Here is a 26605-nt window from a genome sequence, read left to right on the forward strand (position 1 = left end):
ACCGCCCAGTCCGCGGCCCAGTCCACCGCCCAGTCCACCGCCCAGTCCGCGGCCCAGTCCACCGCCCAGTCCACCGCCCAGTCCGCGGCCCAGTCCACCGCCCAGTCCACCGCCCAGTCCGCGGCCCAGTCCACCGCCCAGGCCACGGCCCAGTCCACCGCCCAGTCCACGGCCCAGGCCACCGCCGCTGGCCACGTCGCCTCCTCCGTCCCCGGCTCTCCGCGACGCACGCCTACCCCTGCTTCCAGAGCCTCCTTCTCCCTCCCCCGCCGCCTGTACCGCACCCCCGCACCCCGTCTGCCCACCCGGCTCCCCGGCCCCGTCCTGCTCCTCGCCGGGCCGCGCCACCACCCCCGCGCCCGCAGTGCGCCTGCGCCCCGCCCCGCCCCGCCCCCGCCCCCGCCCCCGCCGGAGCCCGCCCAGTCCCACAGCGTCGGCGCCGCGGGGCCGAGGGTCCGAGCTCCCGGCGACGCCGGCGCGGGGCTGCGACGGGCGGCTGCGCTCGCCCCGGGGCCGCGGGGTCCCGCCATGGGCTGCTCCAGCAGCGCCCTCCACAAGGCCGGCGACGGCAGCAGGCTCCGCCGCGGTGAGCGGGGTCCCCGGGCCCACCCCTCCCGGGCCTCGGGCCTCGGGCCTCGGGCCTCGGGGTGGCTGGCTCCCGGGGGGCTCGGAAGGCGCGACCCGCGCGTGCCCCGCTCGGAGGGGGGCGCTGCTCGCCGGGGCGGGAGTGGACGGAGCTGAGCGCGGCGCGGCGCGGCTCTGCCGGGACCCGGAGCGCGCCCGGGGGCCCCGCGGTGCCGGGGTCCCGAGGCGCCCGCCGCGCTGCCGCCGGCCGAGCTACCCGGGAGGCGGCATTAAGCCCCTCCCGCGGTTGGCCGAGGGGTGCCTTTAATGAGCATTTCCCTGCCCTAACCAGAGGTGCTCCTCTCATCTCCTAAAAGTACAAAGCTGCAAAGTCCGTGGGAACTGGGAAAGGCTCCGGAGAGCGGGTGGGCATTCACCGCATCCAGGAGGACCCCGCGCTTGGGGAGAGGTCGGGCACACTCTCCCTGTCCTTGGCTTCGGTACTTCTTGGCAAATATCCATTCGATAAAAAGTGGTCATCACTGAAATTCAAGAAGTATATTTTGAAGGTTTTTTATATGGTAGCCGGGTGCCTGGCTAGATGATGAGGTGCAAGTGACCCTGCTTTTGGACCAGGGGTCCAAGAGACAGGCAATAAACGGATGATTAAGATAAGTTTCTGACAGTGATAAGTGCTGTGAAAAGAGGAAGAACAGATTAATGAACGAGAGAATGACCGGGTTTTATGTGTACCTCTTAAATTTTAAATGGCTAACATTTTAGATGAAGTTTCAAAGGTTAATAAGCAAATGCCTTCAAGTTAGTTTGCGATCATATTCAAGGCTAACTCTAGGGGAAATTTTATATTTCAGTTAATTCCTTTTCACAGGTCTTCTTTTAGCACCTTGTGTTCTTCCAATAACACAGTAACGTCCTCCTTTCTGATTTTGTAATAGAGAGCACAAGGTTTTCTGAATGTTGTTTCAGAGTTCAGACACTGTGTCCTAGTCAGAAGTATGTTGTGTTGCAGTCATTTTCGTGGTGTATGATGAATTTATTTCTAATTTCAGTAGATAACAGAAAGCAACAAAAAGTTTGGAAATAGGGGCACCTGGGTGACTCAGTGGTTAAGCATCTGCCTTGCGCTCAGGATGTGGTCCCAGGATCCTGGGATTGAGTTCCCCACCAGGCTTCCCCCAGGCAGCCTGCTTCTCCCTCTGCCTATGTCTCTGCATCTCTCTCTGTGTCTCTCATGAAAAAATAAAATCTTTAAAAAAGTGTCTGAAAATAGGCAAAGTAATTAAAGCCATTATATAAAAGTGATTCCAAACCCTCTGTCTCTGACAACAATGTAAAATGATGAAAAAATCCATTCCTAATGTACAATACTTGCTCACCTTTCTCCTAAAGAAACGAAAGCCTCTGCATCCTAAACATGCTCTCAAGAGGCCAGTGCAAAAAAATAAAAATAATTTTAAAAAAATTTTAAAGAAGCCAGTACAAGGAGCAGTTTCTTTGATATTTCATTTTATTTTATGAAATCAGGTAGATTTTGCATTTTGTTCCATGATAAATCCTTGTTGGTTTCAATATGAAAAGCTGAGGAAAATTGATGCTTCAGAAAGATACACCATATTTTGCTTTCTCTTATCTCCTGTCATGGCCCCAGATATCCTAGGAATAGCATGCCGATTTAAAAGCAGAGCATGGGGCAGCCTCGCTAGCTCAGCGGTTTAGTGCCTGCCTTCAGCCCTGGGTGTGATCCTGGAGACCTGGGATCGAGTCCCTCGTTGGGCTCCCTGCATGGAGCCTGCTTCTCCCTCTGTCTCTGCCTCTCTCTGTGTCTCTCTTGAATAAATAAATAAAATCTTAAAAAAAAAAAAAAAAAGCAGAGCATGAGGGGCACCTTCTGGTTCACTTGGTTAAGCTCAGGCTGTGAATCCATGAATCTGTGAACTCAATATGAACCCATTTCATATTGAACCCGTGATGATCTCATGGGTTGTGAGACTTGAGCCTCACTTCAGGCTCCATGCCCAGCAGGGAGTCTGCTTGGAGAGTCTCATCCTCTTCCCCTCTCCCCACTCAAACGCTTGCTTTCTCTCTCTCTCTCTCAAATAATAAATGGGGGGCACTTGGGTAGCTCATTCAGTTGAGCCACAGGCTTTCAGTTTCTTCTCAGGTCATGATCTCAGGGTCCTGGGATCACTTCTGGGGCAGGAGGGGGGGCTGCACTCTGCGGGGAGTCCACTTCAGGATTCTCTCCCTCTCTCTACCCCTCCCGCTGCTCCCTTGTGCTCTCTTTCTCAAAATAAATAAATAAATATTTTTAGAAAGCAGAGCACTAAATCATCACTATAGATTTTTTACATTTTTAAAGATTTTATTTATTTGAGAGAAAGAGAGCACATGAGCCCAGTTAAAGAGCTGAGGGAGAGGGACAAGCCGACTCCATGCTGAGTGTGGAGTCTGATGCAGGGCTCCATCCTAGCCAAAATCAAGAGGCAGACACCCCTCATAGATGTTTTTAACTAATAAAACATCACTCTGGGGAATGTTAGTCTTAGGGAAGGACAAAAGTATCTAATAGGTGGATAGGTTTTTAAGCAGAGGCCAGTCCAAATAAAAAAAATTATGAATAACTATGTTTAAAAAAAATCTTATCACCAAGATTAATAACCATCACCATAAGTCACATCCTTTCATTTTTCATTTATGCTTTCATCATTGTTCTACGTTTTCACAGGTTTTGTTCTGAAAGAAATATTAAAATGCCTGACAAGGTTGACTGTGTAGAAAATTAATACACTGCATAAATTGCTCAATGCACATATTGAATCAGTCAACAGGTGTATTTTGCTTTTGATCCCCAATCACACAATACTTTCTTGTAACTGGATACTACTGTATGTTCATCAGCATTTCAACTCCATGATCTTGGAGGCTCAATACATAATTCATTCCTGTTTCTGCAGCTCACAACTTCTTTAAATCCTATATACAATGCCAAGTCTGTGTGTATGAGCTTTTAGATTAAAAATCCAAGTTTATTAAATGTCCTGTACATATGTTTACTCACTGTACCCCTGGTGCTTTGCAATACTCAGCACACTGTTGTTGAATGAATTACTTCATTTAGTCTTTATGACAATACCATGACTAAATATCATGATTATCTCCATTTCACAGATAAGGAGCCCTGTGACATTGAGCAAATTATTTACTCATTAGAGTCAGAGCTGGGCTTTGAATTCAGGTACTCTGATTCCAGAGCTTGACCTATTTCTCTTTAAACCACCATGTGATAACTAGATTTAAATCTGTTTTTGCGGGGATCCCTGGTTGGCTCAACAGTTTAGCTCCTGCCTTTGGCCCAGGGCATGACCCTGGAGTCCCAGGATCGAGTCCCACGTTGGGCTCCCTGCGTGGAGCCTGCTTCTCTCTCTGCCTGTGTCTCTTCCTCTCTCTCTCTGTCTCTGTCTCTCATGAATAAATAAAATCTTTAAAAAAAGAATCTGTTTTTGCCTGAAAGCATTCTGAATCTCCCTTCGAGGTGTGGTCATCTATTATTCAAACAACAAAAGAAATCTAATAAAGTATAATATAGTATTATAATTTAATAAATTTAATAACATAATTATAATAGTTTTATCATAATCCCTAAATAAGATATATATTGTAATAAATACGATACTGGTGTGATATATGCAGTATATAAATTTATTGTATATTAATATATAATATACATATTTAATAAATATTTATCCTTAAATGAGTCAGGAAAATATGAACTTTATATTTATTTCCAAACATAAGCTAAGAATATTTGAAAGACATTTATTTAACCTTAGAGATTTTTTAAAGATTTTATTTATTTATTCATGAGAGACACAGAGAGAGGCAGAAACATAGGCAGAGGGAGAAGCAGGGTCCACACAGGGAGCCTGATGAGGGACTTGATTCAGGATCACACCCTGAGTCTAAAGCAAACGCTCAACTGCTGAGCCACCCAGGAGTCCCAACTTAGAGATATTTTAAGCAGAGTACATAGATGAGGAGAAATTTCCGGTGCCCCCCCATAGAGGTTCCAGATAATCTTCATATCATACCAGAGATTCTTTAAACTCACAATATCCACCTTAAAACCCCATGGGTTGATGTTAAAATACATGACTCGCTAGTAGACTGGATTTGTGTTGACAGTTCTGTCTACTTGAATTTTCTGTAACTGGCTTAAAAACTGTTACGTATGGTACAACAAGCAAAATAATCATTAAATAATGGGTTGGGCTAGATTACTTCTGAGATGTCTTACAGCCCTAAAATCCTGTAGCATTAAAATATGAAGGTACTTATTTTCTGAGCTTAAATTTAAATCAGATGGCAGCTATTTGGTTAGGTAGCTATAGGCTGAATAGGAAAATCCATTCTACTGATCACCTGGCTATGTTTGCTCTAACCCATCAGATGCTGAGTTTCTTTCCCTCATCTCTGAAGATGACTGACTAGGGAAAGAGGTATGGGGAGGACCAGGACACAGGTAGATAGTCAAATAACTATCCAGTGCTATCAAAGTGTAGAATGGGGCCTGGTACATGGTAGTCACACAGAAGAGTTTTATCAAATGCCCTAAAATGTGTGAAGAAAGAGGCTTTTCCTTCCAAAAGGACAATTAGAAAGATTGAGTGACTTTCCTGTTTGTGGAATCAAGTTCTAAATACTAGGGTAATATTCTGTTCAAAATTTCTGTTCTTTTCAGCACCCTGAGGATCTAATAGAATCTCACTGAAACATTATATGGTCTCATTCATTTGGGGAATATAAATAATAGTGAAAGGGAATAGAAGGGAAGGGAGAAGAAATGGGTAGGAAATATCAGAAAGGGAGACAGAACGTAAAGACTCCTAACTCTGGGAAACGAACTAGGGGTGGTGGAAGGGGAGGAGGGCGGGGAGTGGGGGTGAGTGGGTGACGGGCACTGAGGGGGGCACTTGACGGGATGAGCACTGGGTGTTATTCTGTATGTTGGCAAATTGAACACCAATAAAAAATAAATTTATTGTTAAAAAAAAGAATCTCACAAAGGTTTTGTTGATTTTACAAACTTTAAAGGACCCACAGATCTCTATGTCTGTACTCAAACCTTCCTCCGTGTGCTGCCAGCCTTTTATGTACATGTATGACTATTACCCTACTCTTGCCTAATATAAATGCCATCTGTTTCTGGCAGTCTTCTTCTGAGATCTTATAGCTTAAGCACCAACATGGACGAAGAAAATAGACGGTAATTATTGAAAATCCAATTCTAAGTTAATATGTACATTTCTGCTGGTAGCTATAATCATTTGTTTATTCTACCATGAACTCTCACTGGCTGCTTGGATTCCATGTTACCTAGGCAATAGGATGAGGTTTGCATTTCATGCTGTTATGTGGATTGTTCTTTGTACTGTGGAAATACCTCCAGCCTTCAACCAATATTTTCACACAGTGGCATTTCAGTTCTAAATAGACATTTTTTTCTTTGTAATTGAAGAATAAACATCATCAGCATTAAAACTCATTTAATAGGCTTTCCTTGCATGCAGATATTATATATATAAATGTGATTTCTTCCTTTAAAATACTGAAAGTCTAGACTAAGTCTTGTATGTCTTGTGTTCCCTCTAGAGCCTGGCACACAGAGAATGCTTGGCAAGTCTTTGTAGGGTGGTTATTACATACAGCTAATTAAAATGGAACATAAGAACCTCATACGTGGTTCAAAAATTTGAAAACATTTGAAAAATGCATGCCGTGAAAAGTATACCTCCTGCCCTACTCCCATCATCTGCTTAGTTCCAATCATACCCATGAGTAAATATTTTTATTAGGTGGAGGTTTTTTTTGTATATTCTTCCAAAATTTGTTTATACGTTGCAGATATTGTTTCCCTCTCCCATCTTCATTTTAAAACGTATTATACCGACTGTTTTTCACTTAACAGGATGGAGATTTTTTCTGTATCGATATAAAGAAAATGTCTTTCTCGTTTTTTACCTTTGCTGAATAATCCATTATGTGATTTGTTTAACCAGTTTCCTATTGATGGACATTTGGTTTGTTTCCAGTCTTTTCCTGTTGCAAACAAAACTGCAGTGAATTCCTTTACATATACATCATTTTGAATGTGTGCAAGTGTAACCATAGAACAATTTCCCAGAAGTGGCATGACTAAGTCAAAGAGTATCATGTGCATTTGTGATTTTGATGGACAACTGCCTACATGCCTTCCATAAGACTTGTGCCAATTTACTCACTCATCAGCAATACAGTAAGTTTTTTTTTTTTAAATAAAATTGAAGGGTTTTCAAGATTAGTGCAGCCACATCAAAACAAGGGCTTGGAGAAAAAGTCGGGAGATAAGGTAAGAGCTCACACTTGGTTCCAAGTACTTTAGATTGTGATCTCATTTTTTTTTTAATTTTTATTTATTTATGATAGTCACAGAGAGAGAGAGAGAGGCAGAGACATAGGCAGAGGGAGAAGCAGGCTCCATGCACCGGGAGCCCGACATGGGATTCGATCCTGGGTCTCCAGGATCGCACCCTGGGCCAAAGGCAGGCGCTAAACCACTGAGCCACCCAGGGATCCCTGTGATCTCATTTAATCCCCACGAGAGCCTTCTGAAGCAAGCATTAATAAATAAATAGATAAATAAATAAATAAATAAATAAATAAATAAATAAATAATAAAGCAAGCATTGATATCACCAAACACAGCTAGGAAACTGCAGCTCAGTGAGGATAAATAACTTGCCTAAGATCTCAGAGCTAGCAAGTGGTGGGGCTAAAGCTCAGTATGTGTGACTTGGAAGTACCTGCTGTTTTCACAGTCCAGTTCCATCTGATCTCTAGTCCCATTTCTGCTGTGACTCATATGTCCTTACCTGTAGGAAAAATACAATCCATATTTGTTCAGTGGGTGGATGGGCAAATGGATGGATTGACAGAGAAGAGGATTGAAGGGGATGCGGGTGCTACTTAGAAAAGCAGAGGAAGAGTAGGAATCAGGACCCAGGGAGTAACAGAGACTTGGATGACAACATTGGCTGAGGTGGGCTTGGGAAGAGAGTGGGTTGTGAAGAGGGTCTCCTAATCAGGCAGGGAAGGGTCAACACAGCAAAACAAAGCCTCATTGTGTTCTAAGCATGCACCTGTAAGGTTGACACATGTCCCAGCTAATATGCACAGTTTCACTTCTGTGTTAATGTTTTACAACATCAGGTTTAAAATAAAAACCTCAGACGTGTAAGTTATGGAAAGACTCACGAAAACAGATAAAGAGCATCAGACTTGGCCAGGCTTCAAAACTGGTGTGTTTAAGTGTATGTAGTTCTAGGTAATTTCTTGTTTTTAAGCAAAATACCAGGATATATCTCTCCAAGTGAGTGTTAATGTCTGGAAAGTATCAAAATGACCTCAGAAGCTTCTTTACATTCCCAAGGACATTGCTGTTGTTCATGTCCCTTGAACCCTTCCTTGGGAGTTGCTAACCCATCTGGCTCTAGAATTCATTCTTTTGTATATATTCAAGGGTGTCAGAAGTTTGCCCTTTGAGGATGAAGACTGAAAAAAAAAACCCACATTTTTTTTTTTAAAAGATGTATTTATTTTAGAAAGAGTGTGAGTGAGAGGATGAGCAGGGGGAGGGGCAGAAGGAGGAGAGAAATCCTCAAGCCGACTCCCCGCTGAGCTCAGAGCCCCATATGAGGCTCTATCCCAGGACCCCAAGATCGTAACCTGAGCTGAAATCAAGAGCCCATGCTCAACCGACAGCCATCCAGGTGCCCCACATTGGTTTTAATAGCTCAGCATCTATGGGAATTGCTTTATGAAAGTAGACAAAATAGGCCAGGTGATTAATATACTCAGAAACAAGGGGGGGGGGGAGGGAATCATTGGAAATAGGCAAGAAAAAGATGAGGCAGTCTGTGTCATAGAGGCAAGTTCAGCTGACATCACTTTCTTCCACCTGGAAGGGCTCCAGGGGCAGTGGGTCCCCAGGATAACTGGGCTGGGCTGCGGGGATTGGGTGGCTGGATCCCCACAGCTAGGAAGGATGACCCTCTTTTCTCAGACCGCATACTCAGCAGTCCCTTGACCTCTCCTCCAGCCTGGCTTCTCTAATAAGACAGAAGACTTCAAGCCCCAATAACATGTTCTTTATTCATACTGAACATTTCCTGACATTCGAATATGTATGGCTCTGAACACTTGCTTTGAGATGAGCACATCATATTAGGCTGGTTTAGATAAAGGAAATGTCCAAATGTACATTAAATAGGAAAGTCAAGATGCAAAAAGATCAAGAAGCATCCATAGAGGTACCTGGGGTGGCTCAGTGGTTGAGCATCTGCCTTTGACTCAGGTCGTGATCCTGGGGTCTTGGGATTGAATTCCACATCAGGCTCCCCGCTGGGAGCCTGCTTCTCCCTCTGCCCGTGTCTTTGCCTCTCTCTGTGTGTCTCTTGTGAATAAAATCTTAAAAAAAAAAAAAAAAAAAAAAGAGAAGCATCCATAGACAGCAAAATGACATCCTTCCCTATGTATCTACTTTAGGGTCACCCAAAGTCACATTTCATTTACAAATAATGTATAGTTGAAAAGGGGCATCAAAATAGCTCTAATAAATATCATTTAAATACATATAAAATGAACTTGACTTCATAAGACAAAGATTGAAATGACTCATGTTCAAGAGGCTGCTAAACAGGCCTTCTCTCTGGCCTGAGCCTGCCTTCTCTGCAGCTGTTCCAGATGCCTCTCCCCCAATACCCTACCCCCTCCACCGCTTCCCAGGCCCTTCCCTCTCAGTGATTGACCTACTTCCTCTCCATTAAAAGAAAGGTCCTCAGGATCTTCTTTGGATGTACCATGAAATCAAGTTTTTTTGTTTTACTTTGTTGGTCTATCAATTAATTGTCCCTCTTACCAGCATTTTCCTACTTGGAGACAATACATCCTCAAGCCTGTTATATATTTGTCCTTACATTCAGTGAAAAGGACTTTCTGCTTTCCTCAGAGGCTTGCTTTTTTTTTTTTTTTTTTTTTTTAATTCATGAGAGACACACACAGAGGCAGAGACACAGGCAGAGGGAGAAGCAGGTTCCCTGTGGAGCCTGATGCAAGACTCGATCCCAGGACCCCGGGATCAGGACCTGAGCCAAAGGCAGACACTCAACCGCTAAGCCAGCCAGGCGTCCCAGAAGCTTGCTTTTAAAAGGTCCTCCTAAAGGGTCCCTGCAGGATGAAAACATTCCACACTTTGCAGACTGCCCTGATTGATCTGTTCTTATCTCTCAGCCTTGCCCAGCTAATGCTCCTCTAGTCTATTTATGGTGACAGAAATATATCTGTCCCTGTGTTGTATGTATGAGAGCGTCCCAGCCTGTGAGAATGAGATTGCAGCGTGCCAGCATTTCTCCCAGCCTTTGGGGCAGCTGGGCAGGATCTGGACAGTGTGAGCCCTCAGGGGCAGCTTCCTCCTGCCAAACAGTGTGCAGTGTGCTGCACAAACATCCTATTCTATGTGAGCCACCACATTAAAAAGATCGATAAGTACTGGGATGTGCATTCCAACTGCTCTGTCATTTTTACTGGCTGTGGTTTTTCTTACTGGAGAGGACATCTGCCTTTAGCCACCCGAGCAAGGACCTCTGTTGAAATGTCCTCCCCAAATTATTCTCCTTGCTGTCATTAATAATGATAAGGAACTCTTTTTTTCTTTAGTTGATTCTTTAGGAGGGCATATTCTTACCTTTTCCATTTTTCCTAAGACTGAGAGGAACCACATAGTTTCTTTTGGCTAATTTCCTTTTTCTTTGCCCTGGAGCAGTAGCCTCTATAGACTAGATGGTTATGAGAGGCTCTGATTACCCATAGAGACTGTGTGTATGTGTGTGTGTATTTCAACATCCTGGGAGACAGTATAGAGTGCTGATTAAGAATGTGGGTCTGGCTTCAAATCCTGTTTCATGATCACTTAGTGGTGTGACTTTGAGCCACTCAGTCTCCTTGTGCCTCAGTGACCTCATCTGTAAAATAGGATTAACAGTAGTGCCTATTTCATAGACTTGTTCTGAGGAATAAAATCAGTTAATACATATAAGGAACCTAGAAAGTAGCTGACTTGCCTGCTGGCTAGATCCAGCCCACCATTTGTTTGTGTAAATAAAGTTTTAAGGGAACACAGATATGCCTAGTTATTTACATATCACGTGACTGCTTTCTCTTCAGGATGATAGAGTAGTTGCAATAGCATCCCTAAGCCCAGCAAACCTGAGAACATTCACTCTGTCCCTATACACAAAAAAAATTGCTGACCCCTGCCTAGAATATTATCTAGTAAGTCCTCAATAAAAATTATCTATCATTAATACCAATTTTAGTAAATCTCAATTTTTCTTTATTGCTTTTCCAAGATCAAATTGTTTGGTTTTCTTCCTCAAAATCAACTAGTTTGGTGATTTTTTTTCTGACTTTTTTTTTCTTTTTTTTGCTAAATTTGTAAAGGGAAAGGGACTATTAAAAATATTAAGTTATGGGCAGCTCAGGTGGCTCAGCAGTTTAGTGCCACCTTCAGTCCAGGGCATGATCCTGGAGACCCGGGATCGAGTCCCACGTTAGGCTCCCTGCATGGAGCCTGCTTCTCCCTCTGCCTGTGTCTCTGCCTCTCTCTCTGTGTCTCTCATGAATAAATAAATAGAATCTTTAAAAAAATATATTAAGTTAGTAATAGCACAAGTGGTACAAAAATAATAAAAAATCATAAAAGTGGTATGTGAATGACCAAAATTTGTGAAACAGTTTTTCTAAAGTTTATTTTTCAAGATTTTATTTATTTATTCATGAGAGACACAGATAGGCAGAGACATAGGCAGAGGGAAAAGCAGACTCTCTGTGGGGAGCCCAATGCAGGACTCAATCCCAGGACCCTGGGATCACAACCTGAGCCAAAGGCAGATGCTCAACCACTAAGCCACTCAGGCGTCCTGTAAAGTTATCAGATCTTATTTTGCTAGGTTACATGCTCTTGTACTTTTGCTGGTATACTTAAAAAAAAAAAAAAAAACTTTTATTTTAGAAAAGTTTTAGATTTACAGAAAAAGTATGAAAATAGTACAGAGGCTCCCATAGACCCGCTTTTCCTTATTATTAATATCTTACATAAGTAGGCATGCTCGTCACAATTAATGAACGAATACCATGCGTTATGTTTTTTTAAAGATTTTATTTATTTATTTGAGAGCCAGAAAGAGCTGAGTGGGAGGAGGGGCAGAGGTAGAAGGAGGAGCAGGCTCCCCGTGGAGCAGGAAGCAGGACACAGGGCTCAATCCCAGAACCCTGAGATCATGACTGGAGCAGATGGCAGACACTTAACTGACTGAGCCACCCAGGTGCCCCCTGATACATTGTTATTAACCAAAGTCCATGCTTTATTCAGATTTCTTCAGGTTTTCTCTAATATCCTATTTCTGTTCCAGAGTCCCATCCAGGATTGCACAATACATTTGGTCAATACATTTAGTGTGTTTCCTTAGGTCCCTCTTGACTATGACAGTTTCTCAGACTTGTTGACAGTTTTAAGTACTGGTCAGGTATTTTGTAGACTATCCCTCAATAATTGGGGTTTGTCTGATGTTTTTCTTACAATGCTCCTGTGGTCATTGGAAGAGCACAGAGGTAAAGTGCCCCTTATATTACATCATATCAAGGGTACACATTCTCAGTGTAAGTTATTACTGGCTCCTTAGCCTCTCTAATCAGCCTTTCCCCTCTACAGGTCCTACATCTCCATGTGTGCTCGTCAAGTGTTCTGGAAGTGTCTCTCCAACTACATGTTCTTGTTTCTCTATAGTTAAATATCAATGTTAGGTTTACCTTCAAACTTGGTTGAATTTACTTTGTGATGGTCAAAAGTAATTTTAAATATGTCAACCTAAATAGTTCTAATAAAAAGATGGCTTGTCTGATTTTTACTTAGCCTCTTTTGGAATTTTTGCCTATGGTTTCATACTTCAGGTACATGGGATTTTGCCTCAGTTCTCCTCTCTTCTAAATGAATGCCCTGTTGATATCTGCCGAATGACAGAATGCACCCTTGGGGATTAGCATTTGTGCCATGGCACATGAGGATAGTGTCTTTACATACTTTGGTGAGAGAAAAGGGCAAAAACATCTAGAGTAGTACCATTAGTAACTCCACAAATTTTGGATAAATGATAGGATGAAATTGAGGAGAAAGCAAAGTAAGAAAATGAGAAGATGAGTAGATTTCCTTTGGGACTGATTCCTGCTGCATCTCGGTTCCCAAAGCTCCACAGCTAAAGAACCCAGAAATGGTGGCAGCAGGGGAAAATACCAGAGTGCCCTTTTATCACTGATTCTCTAGAAAACCCAGTAGACAGGCCAGTGAGGTCTTTGGGATGTCTGATATGTCACAGCCATGGGATAGGAAATATTGACCTCGTTTTTCTCCTTGCTCGGTAGAAACTTTTCATTTCTGATTAGGGTAATGAACTGAGTTGAAAAGCTTCCATCATAATGTGAATTTCAGGTATGTTAGCTCTAGTTCTAATCCCTTCTGTAATGTTGCCTAGTATTTCGTTTCTTTGTGTGCCTATCACAACGGTGCTTACAACAAGGGTTCTGTTGGTTCAGCTGTCGCAACAAATTTGTGATGGTTCAACCTTCAACAGAATCAAGAGAGATAATGAGCACCAAAGGATTAGGCCCAGAGCAGTGTATGATTTGATAAAATGTAGGGTTCAGGAAACAGACACATCTTTAGACTACTTTGGATGTGGAAACAATGCATCTCTCCACAATCTTTATTATTTAATAATACACGTTAGGCGTAGAATGTCTCCTGTGTGTGGACGAAAGATCTCATCTCTGAACTTTCAAGTCAGAGTGCTAGGAGAAATGATGTAGTACCCTCTGCCTCAAGGAGGCATGTCTGGGAGTCATAAAACCACGTCGACAGAGTGTGTGGAGGTTCTTGGGTGAGAGGTAATGCTTAGGCACCAAGGTGTACTTAAGGAGGGTAGCTATTATTTGAATCTCCCTGCAGACAGTAAATTTGAGGATAGCTGGGACCAGATCTTCCTGGTCATCTGCTAGGACCTATGCTCAATGTAGAGGTGGCCTCTAGTAGGCTCTTGAATACTTGAAATCAGTGAATAAGTGAAATCAAAGCCAACAAACAGAATGAAAGATATTTATTTATATAAAAGCTGTCAGTAGACTTCCTTCATGCTGGTCAGGTCATGCCCGATATTGTGCATATTATCCCATTATTGATCAGTTATCACGTTTTAAAACTTATCATGGTAACAAAATGATTTCGTAGGTCAATGTTGACAACTTTCTAGTGTTTAGGGAACTGTTTATCCCAGATTGTTGGTGTTGCAGTCCATTCTTTCTCAGTTAGCTATAATTTATTGACGGGGCCACCAGTAGGCCACAAAGGACCTTTGTGAGGTTGTAAAAAGGTGCTCTCCCCACCCTTGACACACGCAGCCCTGCAGGTGCACAAGGCTGGAGTTCAGCTGTCCCCCGCTACTCAGTGGGGCACCCCGTGTAGTGAGAAAACCTGCACCGCCCCCAGCTTCCCAAGTACCTGTTCATGTCACGTACCATGGTGGGGAACCACACACATTAGCACCTCAAGCAGTTCTCTGAAGATGCCTAAAAAGCAATTCCTGTATCCCCATTTTACAGATAAAAAAAGGTGAAGTCTAGAGGGGTTAGGAACTTATCCAAATGGCACAGTTAAATAAATGGTGGAATCAGGATTCACATCCAACATCAGTAGAGTCTGGAATGCACTGCTCAAGCTGAAGAGGAGGATAGATTAAACAAATCTAGAAATTGTACTTGCCTCGGCAGCTGGGGATAAAAATATTCTGAAGGCTAGAAATTGGGTGCCTGACAGGAAGTGTTTGGGGTGACTGTAGACTTCATTGCTGTACTCTCTGAGAGGTGGTTTGAAACTACCATTTGTTTTCCAACCTTTTCATTTATTTATTCCCATCTTCTCTTTGTTTCTGAATAAGCTTAGAGAAAGGTGCCAGTATCAGAATGAATGAAATTACCTTACTTTTCTGTTTGTCAATGTTTTCTTCCTTGCTCTCGTCATCAAGTGAGGTATAATATCAGTGATGGCTAATGTGGATTGTCACTCAATGGCGCTAGTCACTGTGCTTATGCTTTCCAGTAGCAAGGGGACACATGGAATCCTCACAACAACTCTGCTAATACAGTTACTGCTTTACAGGTGGTGAAACTGAGGCACAAAGAGCTGTAATCAGGCTAGTGAGTGCAGGAATCAGGCCTCAGACCCACTACATTTTGGGTGTGTTTTCAAAGCCATGTGATATCGTCTTCCCTTTTAGAATAGATTACCCTTTTCTATCATGTAGGAAAAAGAACTTTTGGGCTGTTAATTAAGAACTATGGCCTCCAAAATACATTCATTTCAAAATTCAAGCAGAATGTATTTAATAAATTCTTTCTTTTTTCCCTCATCCTCCCATATGTTTGTTTTTGTACCCAAGAGCCTGGCTGATATTACCATTGCAATTCTCTCTTAACTGGAGCTAGTCTTTTGCAAATCTGTATTAGTAATGGTTGCAGAGAGAAGTTACTTCAAAGCATATACAATGAAAGCTGAGATTCCGTATTACGAATTATGAAGGAAAGTAGGTCATGTGTGGTTTTCTGTAAGGTTTGGGACATTTAAAGTATAACACATGAGAAACTTAAGGCAGCCTCATGATTTTTTGTATTACCATTTGACCCAGTTAAGGAAAAGAATAAATATTTTGACTGAAAAAAAAATACAAAATGAATTTCTCACTGCACTTAGAGCAGTTTCTCTCTCTCTCTCTCTCATGATCATTTTATTTATTACTTTTTTCCTCTAAGTTTTTATTTAAATTCCAGCTAGTTAACATATAGTGAAATATTAGTTTAAGGTGTAGAATTCAGTGACTCATCACTTACGTACAATACCCAGTGTTCATCACAGGTGCCCTCCTTAATACCCATCACCTGTTTGATCCATTCTCCTCCCCCCTCCTCTCCAGTAATCAGTTTATTCTCTATAGTTAAGATTTGCTAATCATTTAAAAAATGTTTTATCTCCTTTGGGATACTTAGGAAAATATTAAAAGACATGACATTCATCTGTTATATTTCCCAGTTTGGTTGCGTATTTTCAGGTGGTTTTATAAAAATATTATATGTTGGGGACATTTGCCTACTTCAAGTATGTCATTAAGATAAGGAAAAGTACCTAACAATGAAAACTGATACTGTGATCATGGGCATAAATGTTCTAGTTGTGGCAAAAATTGATAGATCACTTGGACACTAGTGACACTATTTGTGGGTAAATAACTTTTCACAAAGCTTTTGGTTTTGGAGAAAAAACTTGAATCAGTCTGATAACATATGTTTTTCAAAATATGAAATTGAGTGACTTTGTTTTGGGTGTTGTCACATTTTCCCCCCACAGCTTTCTGCCCTAGAAGAATGATGCCGTTGGAATTTACCCACAGGTGGCACAGCTGGATGAAAGTCATTTGTCTCATTTAACTGACAGTACTAATCACTGTAATAACTATTTTAACAGAAAAGATAATTTGGCAGACATCTATGATTAGTATATTAACACATTTCCTTAATTCCCTAGGGCGACCATCACCAGAACATCCTTTGTGTGATCTAAATGAATTGTCCTGTCATAATGAGTTTCTTTATAGGCCTGAGAAATCACTTTTGTTAAATTGTCTAAAGTGCTATTAATTTGAAAGCTTCATTCATGATGAGGTCTGAGGGAGAGGCAAAAGATGGCCCTTCACCCTGTTCTGACATATGACCCACTGCCAGGGCCCTGAATCTCCCCTAATCCTCCCCAAACTTGGCTTCTCCAAGCCTTGTATATCTACTCTATATCCAGGGCTCCAAACCTGGAAGCAGGGGTAAATGATTTGATGTGAACAAATATATTAAAAAGAGAGACAATTGGCAGTGAGTTGAATTAATGATAATACACAACCTAAGGAAGTGAAGAACTATGACAGTTTAACTCAGGGAAAAATGAAAAATAACTTACACAAAGTAATAGCTTACTGTTTGGCTTGGTTCTTCCTAGCAGACATATTCATTCTATGGACATGAACCTGGATACCACTTTACCCAAATTACAATACTATTTTCAGTGATTGCTCACATACAGTTGCTGAACTGAAAGTAAATGTGACTGTGTGATGGGAGAGGGTAAGGGGTGACAGAGGTGGGAGAAGAAGGAGCCCAAGTCTTTAGTTTCCATGTGGGAATGAACTGAAATGCCCACACTGAAAGATCATGAAGCAACAATTTGCTTAGAGATATAGAAGAAAAATATCCCTCCAAAACAGTTAAATGAATTAAGAAACTTACCCCCAGGAAGGGGTAAATGGGAGAGGAGATCCGAGTATTAGTTGTGCATCTTAAATAAGCGATATGTATGTATGCATATATAATTAGGGTGGGGAGTAACTTAGGGAAAAGAGATTTTAAAAAAGGAAAAAAATATTCAGGAAAAAAAAAAAGATAGAAGCATATTACCTGGAGACCCATTTTAACATGATAGCTTATTTTCTCCGGTATTTTTACCATCTGTGATTTTCTTTCTCTTCCTTCATCATTCTCTTCCAATGATCAACTTTGCTTTAATCATACTGTAATAAAATTGATAACTAACTTGCTGAGCACTTAGGTGCACATTTTATATGCATTGTTCCATTTGATTAACCCAATTGTGCGTGCTGATATTATAACTTATTATATCATAATTACATTCTTATATTAGCATATGGTCTTCATAATCATCTTTTTAAAAAAAGATTTTATTTATTTATTCATGAAAGACACACAGAGAGAGAGAGAGAGGCAGAGACATAGGCAGAGGGAGAAGCAGGCTCCATGCAGGGAGCCCGATGTGGGACTCGATTCCTGGACCCCAGGATCATGCCCTGGGCCGAAGGCAGGCGCTCAACTGCTGAGCCAACAGGTGTCCCCATAATCATCTTTTTTTCATGGTACAATAATATTCCATCCAGCAGAATATCTTTTCCCCAAATTATTAGACTTTTAAGTTGTTTTCCAGTTTTTGCTATTATAAAGAATACTAAGATGATATACTTTTCTCCAAAGCTTTTTCCTGACATTTGTGCTTATAGGATGAATTTCCACAAGGAAGATTACTGGGTCAAAGAGTAGAATCATGTTGCCAAGTTGCTTGTCTTAAACTGTCTAGGGCACTTTTACATTAAGTGTTTAATGTGATGCCTTGTGCAGCTCTGAGAAAGGTGGGGGAGAGAGATTCACTGCCATTTTACAGATGAGATAACTAGGAGCTAAGTCTTCAAGGTCACACAGCTGGAGGAAGAGCCAGAATTAGGTTCCCAACTCTTTCTTGATTTCTGTCCCCCAAATGAGATGAAACTCAGGCTGAGCAATTCCTGACACTTTCCTTCCCAGATGTCTTGGTCTTTACCTAGTGGAGCTTCTCTGTCAGGGGGCCCTTTCCTTTCACTGAGAGCCATTCTGCTTCAGGAAAAAGTAAGCCCCCTCTAGCAGCCCAAAACCACATGCTGAATGAAATCTTCTACCAAGGCTTAGAAAAAACAGAGCAAGAAGGGGAAAGAATGTGAGAAAACAAGTGAAATGTGCTTACTTAGAAAACGGGGCAGGATCCATGAGAAGGTGTCTGAGGAGTAAACAAGAAAATACTGTGATTTTGGAGGACCTTAATGCTTAAGATAAGGTATTTGAGCTGAAGACAGTGAGGAAGTTTGACTTATGGAGGGTTAGGGTCATGGTATGGCTTTTTTTTTTTTTTTTTTTTTTACTCATTTGTATGCAGGACTTTCTTGAATGTTAAATCTACTTAAAAAAATTTTTTTTACAACCCTGAGACCATGACCTGAGCCAAACCCAAGAGTCAGACACTTAACTGACTGAGCCACCCAGGCGCCCCTAAATCTATTTCTTTCTCTTTTTTTTAATAATAAATTTATTTTTTATTGGTGTTCAATTTGCCAACATACAGAATAACACCCAGTGCTCATCCCATCAAGTGCCCCCCTCAGTTTCTTGATAGCAGTATACTTTCTCAGGATAGAAACTAACCAACAATTTGTATTTTTTCTTTTTCTTTTTCAAATGAATGATCAAAAAGTAACTTTAAATATGTATTTTCTCAACCACAGAAGAAAGTGAGTCCTGCTTTGCTCAGCCAAAACCATGTACAATGGGAAAAGAATCTACTCTTTATGGCAAGGTACAAAAGGAAAGCCCTCCCCAACTTGAGAAGCTCAAGATTTCAGCAGTGTCTACAGCTAATGGTATTAAATCACTCCGTGAACAGCCCTCGGCAAACAATGCTGCAGATCTACCAGAAGATACTCAGCTTCTAGAAGGACTCAAGGAGTCTGGGCCACCTCAGCCAGGTGGCACAGATGTTACTCCAGAAACAGGAAAAAAGAAGAGAGACATGGGAACAGTGACAGAGGCTCAGCCTTTAAAAGGAAATGCTGAGACTGAATCTGTAGAAACAGGCACCAAGTACCAGCCTTTGAGGATCACAGGAGAGCAGGACTCTCCTGGAGCAGTGGAAGGTACTGAGAATCCACAAACTGCCAGAGAGATGAAACCTCCAGGAACAGCTGAGAAAATCCCTCCTCTGGAAGCAGCTAAAGAACCACAACCTGAAGAAGCAATGGGAAAGGGTAAACAGACCCAATGCCCAGAAACATTTCCCAAGGAGAATGAATCTTCAGAAGTATTGGAAGGAAGTCAATTTGTGGAAGCAGCTGAAGAGTGGCAACTTCAAGAAACATTGGGAAAAGATGAGCTGTCCCAGCCTCTAGAAACAAGTCCCAAAGAGAGTGAGTCTCCAGAAATATTAGAAGGAAGCCAGTTTGTAGAAACAGGTGAAGAGCGGCAACATGAAGAAACATTGGGAAAAGATGAGCAGTCCCAACTTCTAGAAACAATTCCCAAAGAGAATGAAACACCAGAAATATTGGAAGGAAGTCCATTTGTGGAAACGGCTATAAACGATGATTTGCCCCATAAAACTCTTGAAGGTCCAGGAAACATGGAGAAGATTCAACCTGAAGGAATAATAGTTGGAAGCATGGAGCATCCAGTGGGAATTCTAGAAACAGGAGTAAATATGGACACAGTCAGGAAAACTCATACTAATGAAGAGGACCAACACATTGAAGGTAAAATTTATGCTGGTTGTGTAGATGTGCTGCATAAGTGATCATCCCTGGGGATCTCTATGTCAGGTGGTTGAATTTCATTTGACCCAAACCAGAAGGCTTTCATACCTGGAAAATGGGCTCTTGGCTCTGCAGCAGAAATGCTCTACACTTGATCTGAGCCAAAAGGACAAGAAGTGATACAGAAAAATGTTCTAAAGCATAATCTGTGTCCAGAATTTTTAACCTGGATCTATCTTTGTTGAATACACTTGAATGTTGAAGGCAACGTGTTAAAATTTCTGGATTTTTCCAGGTTCACTTTTCATCAGGTCCCATGTATGGTATGAGGATCCAAAGTGGAGATGAGTAAGTGGTTAGCAGAGGAACTTCACCTTCTAGTGAAAGAATACCCAGCTAATGGATCTTAACAGTGCAATTTTCATCTCTGCCCATTTATCCTTAGAAAATCACTGCCAGTCTGCTGCTGTCCTACTATCTTTTTGTCTCTAGGAGAAGACTAGAGACATCGTATTATGTCTTGGCATATGTGTTTTTAAAATGTTCTTTGCCAACATAAAAAAAATGGCATCTATTCTACTCTTTATTGGAGTTATAATTGAAAAAAATAACAGTTCTTCTGGGGAATGATTTACATATTGGTAAATTTTAGCTTCACACTATGGTATAATTAAGTAAAGCATTCATCCATATGTTCCTTAATTCATTTATTACCACAGCAGTTTTTGAGTGCTAATCATATGCCAAGTGTGGGGGGTGAGGGTGGGAGTAAGAGATAGGCCCTGTTCTCCAGGGGCTCACAGTCTAATGGGAAGAAGGCTGAATTTAAACACATTACCACGGTCTATTGAAGTAAGTGCTTTAAGGAAGGTGTACAAAAGTGTTCCAGGAATATAAGGAAGGGGCAGGTAAAAGCATGTATTTGTTGGGCTAGACCCTAACCTTAGCAAACTCAAGTCATTAGGGCCGAGGATAGTGAGTGAAGTGAGAGGCACATGTTTATGGCACGGGGAGCCCTGGGGACGGTAGTGACCAGGCACACCATCCTGTTAAAGAGGTAACTACTGCTTAGCTCCATCCGTGAGCCAATATTGCCCACCCTGACTTCTTAGGGAGACAGATTTATATCTACAGTGTCCAGACTTTTAAATGTTTGCAATCTTTAAATGTTTAATGATTGTTTTCTTCAAACACCTCAATGGCCCAACAAAATGGGTTCCTGGGCATGCCTAGACCACCTTTTCATTTAAATATAAATGGAACTTTTTTTTTTGAACATATGCTTCTAGAATTTTAATGCATATATAAACTTCAGAATTAAAATGTGAACATACTATAGATAACTTGCATTGTTCATTCAAAAAGAACCCATGGACATCTTAATGCCTATAAACCACCTTTACAACAATATTTTCATCTGCACATATGGACACAAAACTATTCAGTCAAGACATATTATTGGATATTTACCAAGAACTGAACACTCAGGTTGCTCTCACATTTTTGCTCCTGAAACTGAGCTTGGATAAATATTTTAATAGATAATTATTTTGGCAAATCCATCATTATTTCCTTAGGATAAATCCTTAGAAGTAGAATGCACGGATTAGAACTTTTTGGGGCTTCTAATACAAATCACCTTACATGGAACTTTTTATTTATATTATGTTCTGCTGTCATTTCTTGGGTAATTCTGAAGCCTGATTTTATATAAAGGGATGTCAAGATAGAAAATGTTAAGGGATGTCGGCCATTCAGAGGATCTGAGAGATTCAGGGCAATTGCCTTTCTTGACACCACCAGAGAAACTTACTAATTTGACAAAGAGAGCAGGAGCTGCCCATTGGAAACTGGCTGTAGGGTACTCTATTGTTCATGCTAAGTGAGCATCTCTTAATATCTCCTTTGGTTACTTTTCTAGGTGAGACAGGAGAAAAGGTTGAAACAGAGACAGAGAATGAGAAAGGAGGTGAAGGGGCTGGAACAAAAGAAGAAACAGGTGAAGCTGTGGATCTTTCAGCAGCCACATAAATTGGTGTGGTAGTACAAGGATAACGGACACAGTGTATTATAACAGAAAAATGTGAAGTGTGAGGGTTACAGATCTTATCTTTCAAAGTTATGTATTTTATACAAAGTGTGGTTATTATGTTCCTGATTACATTGTTCCATAAAACTGCTAAGCTATGAACAGTTTTCTTAGGCACTCAGAATAGCCATACATTCAGGACTACAATAGTCACAGCCAATGACAAGTAGGGTATACAATCACTGGAGTATGAGGGTGTTTTCTTCACTGTGGCAATAGGTCTATTCAGTTTAGAAAATGAGACCCTAAAAAGAAGGTAGAAACCTTAGGTATAGGTGGCTGGAGAAAGGAGTTAACACATTTTAGGGAACTCATGATAATAAGGTTATACATGTATGATTACAGTGGGTAAGAATGAACAACGTCAAGTCAAGCTATACCTAGTGTTTCTTGTTGCAGAATTGAAAGCTGGTAGGAACATTGGAGTGTGTGTCATCTAGTTACCTTCTCACCTTAAGTCTATCTACTACGGTAGACTCTTATTTATCATGGTGTGTTAAATGTGTTAACAAAATCCTTGTCAAAAAAATGCATTCTGGTGCTATTGCAAGATCAGGCATTTCTACACCGAAAGGCTACACATTTTTCATGTGCCATTTTGAATTAGCTATTGATTTTACACTTAGGTGAAAGATTTCAATTAGTGTTGTCCTTTTGACTGACATTAATATATTTTAAATCAATTGGCTCTTAAATGTATTTGAGGCAACAAACAATAAGAATTAAAACCTAGATTAGTGGGGCACCCAGGTGGCTCAGTCAGTTAAGCGTCCCAGTCTTGATTTTTGGCTCAGGTCATGATCTCAGGATCGTGAGATCGAGTCTTGCATGGAGCTTCTCACTGAGCTTGGAGTCTGCTTAAGATTCTCTTTCTCCCTCTCACTCTGTCTGCCCCCAGCCCACCTAGCTGGCCCTTGCATGTGCTCTGCAAACTTTTTCTCTCTCTCTAAAAAACAAACAAAACACCTAGATTAGTTGCCTATGAGAAGTTTTTATTTTGGGTCTTTTTGTTTGTTTTTTGTTGTTTCAGATTACTATAGTTTAATGTTAGGCTTTAGAGGTAGAAAGGAGTTAAGAAATTAGAATTTAAAAACCATTTATAATATTTTATTAATGTTAAAATGATGTACATTGAAAGTTGCTTTTCAAGAATTCTTCCAAAATTGCCAAGAGATTTTGGTAAAAGATTATACATGAATAGTAATGATAGCAATCTTGTCTACCATTGAGTGCCTGGTGTTTATGAATATCAGGATAGAATTATAGTCTGGAAACACTTGGTTTCTTTTTCTTAAATGTAAATATATATTTTTAAGGTAACTGCTCAGATGAATTAACTAGAATATTTTACTTTAGCTTTTATATTAAAATGACTAATAAGATGACCTATAATTAATTTCAAGGATATAGGATTCAGGGAAGAATTATCATCTTTATTCTGATTTTAACATTAGTTTATGCTTCTGACCTTAAAGAGCTGAAGTAGACAACAAAAGGAGGTACTTGAGTAGATGACATCCTCTTTTCTGCAGAGTGGCTGGACTGTGATTTTATTGAGAGCAAGGACTATTTTATGTATCTCTAATTCAGGCATTTAGCTCCTTTAGTAGAATATGATAGGTGCTTGATAAATATTTGTCAAATCAATCAATGAATAGTAAATACCAAGGGTTCACATTTATTTATAATTCATTTAAAAAGAATATATTTAAAATCTCAGTTTGTGTAGCACATTTTCACGAGTGCTGCTCAAGCTCAGTAACAAGCTATATATCTTGTTTAGTTCTGAAAACAGCACTATTTTTTGGTCAGAAAGTTACATAAATCAGACATGATATAATATCTTTCAAGCTGCCTTTTGTGACCCAAAGGTGTTTTTCCTGACCAAAAGGTATTTTTATACAGATATCTAGTAACTAGAAAATGATAGAGCTTAGTGTAAAATATGAAAATCACCTTAAAAGGTGGAATTGTATTTTGTATCAAGTACTGAAATAGTAGGATTCATTTACTTAATAGACATAAAGATCCATTCTGTATTGTGTAGATTATCTTTTTTTAATCCGTAGCATGTGTTAAAGAAATTTCTTTAGAACTGATTCTTGAAACAACTCTTTCCCAAAGCATTATATAGTGGCAATGTAAGTTTTCAAGTTGTTTGTTAATCTTATTATTTTCCATTAATTACTAGGTTATTTATTCTTGGATTTTTGAAATTTGTATAAATTTCTGGTACTTTTTATACTTTGGCCTTTAATGTGGTTACTAAGACATTTTTAGAAACTGTTCTTATTCTTTTAGATAATACTAGTAATTTTTTTATTAAAACCTATAAATTAAAAGTTCCATAATATTTGAGTATCCTAGAATTGAAATATTTCATCTAAATAAGGATTTATTTTTTAAAATAAAATTAAAGTAATAAGCGCCTGTAGTAAAACTCAAATAATACAGAAAGGTATAAAACGGGCAGTAAAGTTCTCCCTCCCATATCTTTTAGACTTTCTATGAAAGGATAATTAGGTTTCTTGCATATGTTTCCACAAGAAGGTAGTATATATGCTATGCTATATGCATATGCTACAACGTAAGTGTATATTTACATATCCACATTTTAAAACACAAATGAGAATTTACATAGCCCTGTGTTGTAAAAAGTGCATATAAAAACCACAATCTATCCTTCCCTATGTTCGACTTTTTCTCTTTTGCCTAAGACTGATGGACAGCGTAGCCAAGTGGTTTCTGCTTCAAAGTGCTCAGACTCTGAGAAGAGATTATCAGTTTTGCTCCAGATTCAAAACATAGAAGTGACTGGGTGACGGGCACTGAGGTGGCAACTTGACGGGATGAGCACTGGATGTTATACTATATGTTGGCAAATCAAACTCCAATAGTAAAAATATACAAAAAACCCCATAGAAGTTGGACAAAAGGATTGAGCCGTTTGTAAGGAATTCATAGAGAAACTATCATCAGGACTGGATTCTCTCATCCTGGGGTGCTATATAGGATTGTAGCCCCTTTTGTGGTCTACTAAGATAATTTCAGCATTTTCTACAAATAAGTGGAAGGGGAAATGGAGAACAAATGGTTTGCCTGCTAGCAATCCCGGTATGGAATGTTTACCAACAGAGGGTGCCAGTTGCAAAGCTAGGAAATTCCCAGTCTGATGTCAGAATTCTTGGCCAGAAGTGCTGTGTACCCAGTCCCCTGGGGAACCCACAGGGTAAGAATATGCGGTCAACCTGTGACTTTAGTGCCTTTTCCATTTCGACTTTGGACTAAAAGCTCCTAACAACTTGGAACAGTCAAAACACCCATGTCCCTTTTAACAAATGCTTTGTTCTACATTTGGCCTTGAATTAAAAATAAAAATGGCTTTAAAAGGAAAATGTTTTTTCCATGTTTAACTAATCCAAGAGTATTATATACTTATGGTTGAATAACCTTGATAGGATTTACATCTGTGCTCTTTAGGAAACTACAAAAGCTTGTTAGAGCACCTAAGTTACAAACATCTCATTTTTATAATGATGATTTGGTGACCACTTGTGAATTGTTTCACAAATGCCCGAAATGTGAACATCATAAAGCCATTCATTAGCTAACCCACATTTGTAAGGTAAAGGGAGGAATGATATGCTTTTCTTTTTCTCTCCCCACACTAAATAGCAGGGCACGGCTGCAATCTGAAAAGTTGAAAGCATTTGCTCACAAGATAACATTTAATCTAAAACTAAAACTTTGTCAGCTCCTTTCTTCCTCAGAGTTTATAAAGTTAATGAGCATTGGGTTATACTTGCAAGGTTTTAATTACAGAAACACAATAGTGTAATCCTAGAGAGCAACTCACAGGGATGGAGTTTCTCTTTTCAGTTGTTACTATCAACAAAAACTAGGGAACTCCTCCCTGGCATTACTAATCCGTGTAGAATCAAATTGGAGGCCATTAGCTTTATTTCAGTAATACCACTCAGCAGATTTACTGGGCAGTATATGAGATATTGCAAGCTCACCCTATATCATTATTTCTGTGGCTAATGAAAGAAGTCTCCAGACATTAAAGTCAGGCTTTAATAACATTTGAAGGTGGAAGAAGGGCGCCCATTCAGTTTAATAGTATGCTATATAGACATGAATAAACATACTACTCCTACCCACTACTAGGGACAGCAAGCCTCACCAGTTTGCAGAAAAGGAGTTCTGAGAAACCAGTTAGGGATACCAATTTTTTAAAATTGACAATTTATAATTGACAAACATATGGATACTAACTTTGGTTTGAAATCTGCCTCATTTTTTTCTTGTAGAACATAGACAGTTCTCAAATGTTTCCTAATAAAAGTATGGGCAGCCCGGGTGGCTCAGCGGTTTAGCACTGCCTTCAGCCCAGGGTGTGATCCTGGAGACCCGGGAAGGAGTCCCACATCAGGCTCCCTGCATGGAGCCTGCTTCTCCCTCCCTCTACCTGTGTCTCTGCCTCTCTCTCTCTCTGTGTCTCTCGTGAATAAATAAATAAAATCTTTAAAAAATAAATAAATAAAAGTAACTATAGCAAAATAGCATTCATGCTATTTATATATCATGATATAAATTTATGAAAAAAGTAATGCCTATTATGTTGAAT

General features: G+C 40.4%; 1 protein-coding gene across 1 annotated transcript; it reads left to right on the forward strand.

The window, feature by feature from the left end:
• Positions 1-491: 491 nt before the first annotated feature.
• On the forward strand, positions 492-25370 carry ERICH5 (glutamate rich 5). Its single transcript, XM_038555138.1, has 3 exons — positions 492-586; positions 18867-19886; positions 21808-25370. Exons 1-3 carry the CDS (start codon positions 529-531, stop codon positions 21915-21917), a joined length of 1188 nt encoding a protein of 395 aa, XP_038411066.1. The 5' UTR covers positions 492-528; the 3' UTR covers positions 21918-25370.
• The last annotated feature ends 1235 nt before the right edge of the window (positions 25371-26605 follow it).

This window comes from Canis lupus, chromosome 13 (assembly GCF_011100685.1).
Source record: "Canis lupus familiaris isolate Mischka breed German Shepherd chromosome 13, alternate assembly UU_Cfam_GSD_1.0, whole genome shotgun sequence".
Taxonomy (NCBI): Eukaryota; Metazoa; Chordata; class Mammalia; order Carnivora; family Canidae; genus Canis; species Canis lupus.

Excerpts from the sequence above, each read along its gene's own strand:
- ERICH5 (XM_038555138.1), top strand. The coding sequence starts at position 529 with ATGGGCTGCTCCAGCAGCGCCCTCCACAAGGCCGGCGACGGCAGCAGG. Across the intron at positions 587-18,866 it reads CGGCAGCAGGCTCCGCCGCG|AAGAAAGTGAGTCCTGCTTT; the intron begins GTGAGCGGGGTC and ends TCTCAACCACAG. Across the intron at positions 19,887-21,807 it reads AGAGGACCAACACATTGAAG|GTGAGACAGGAGAAAAGGTT; the intron begins GTAAAATTTATG and ends TTACTTTTCTAG.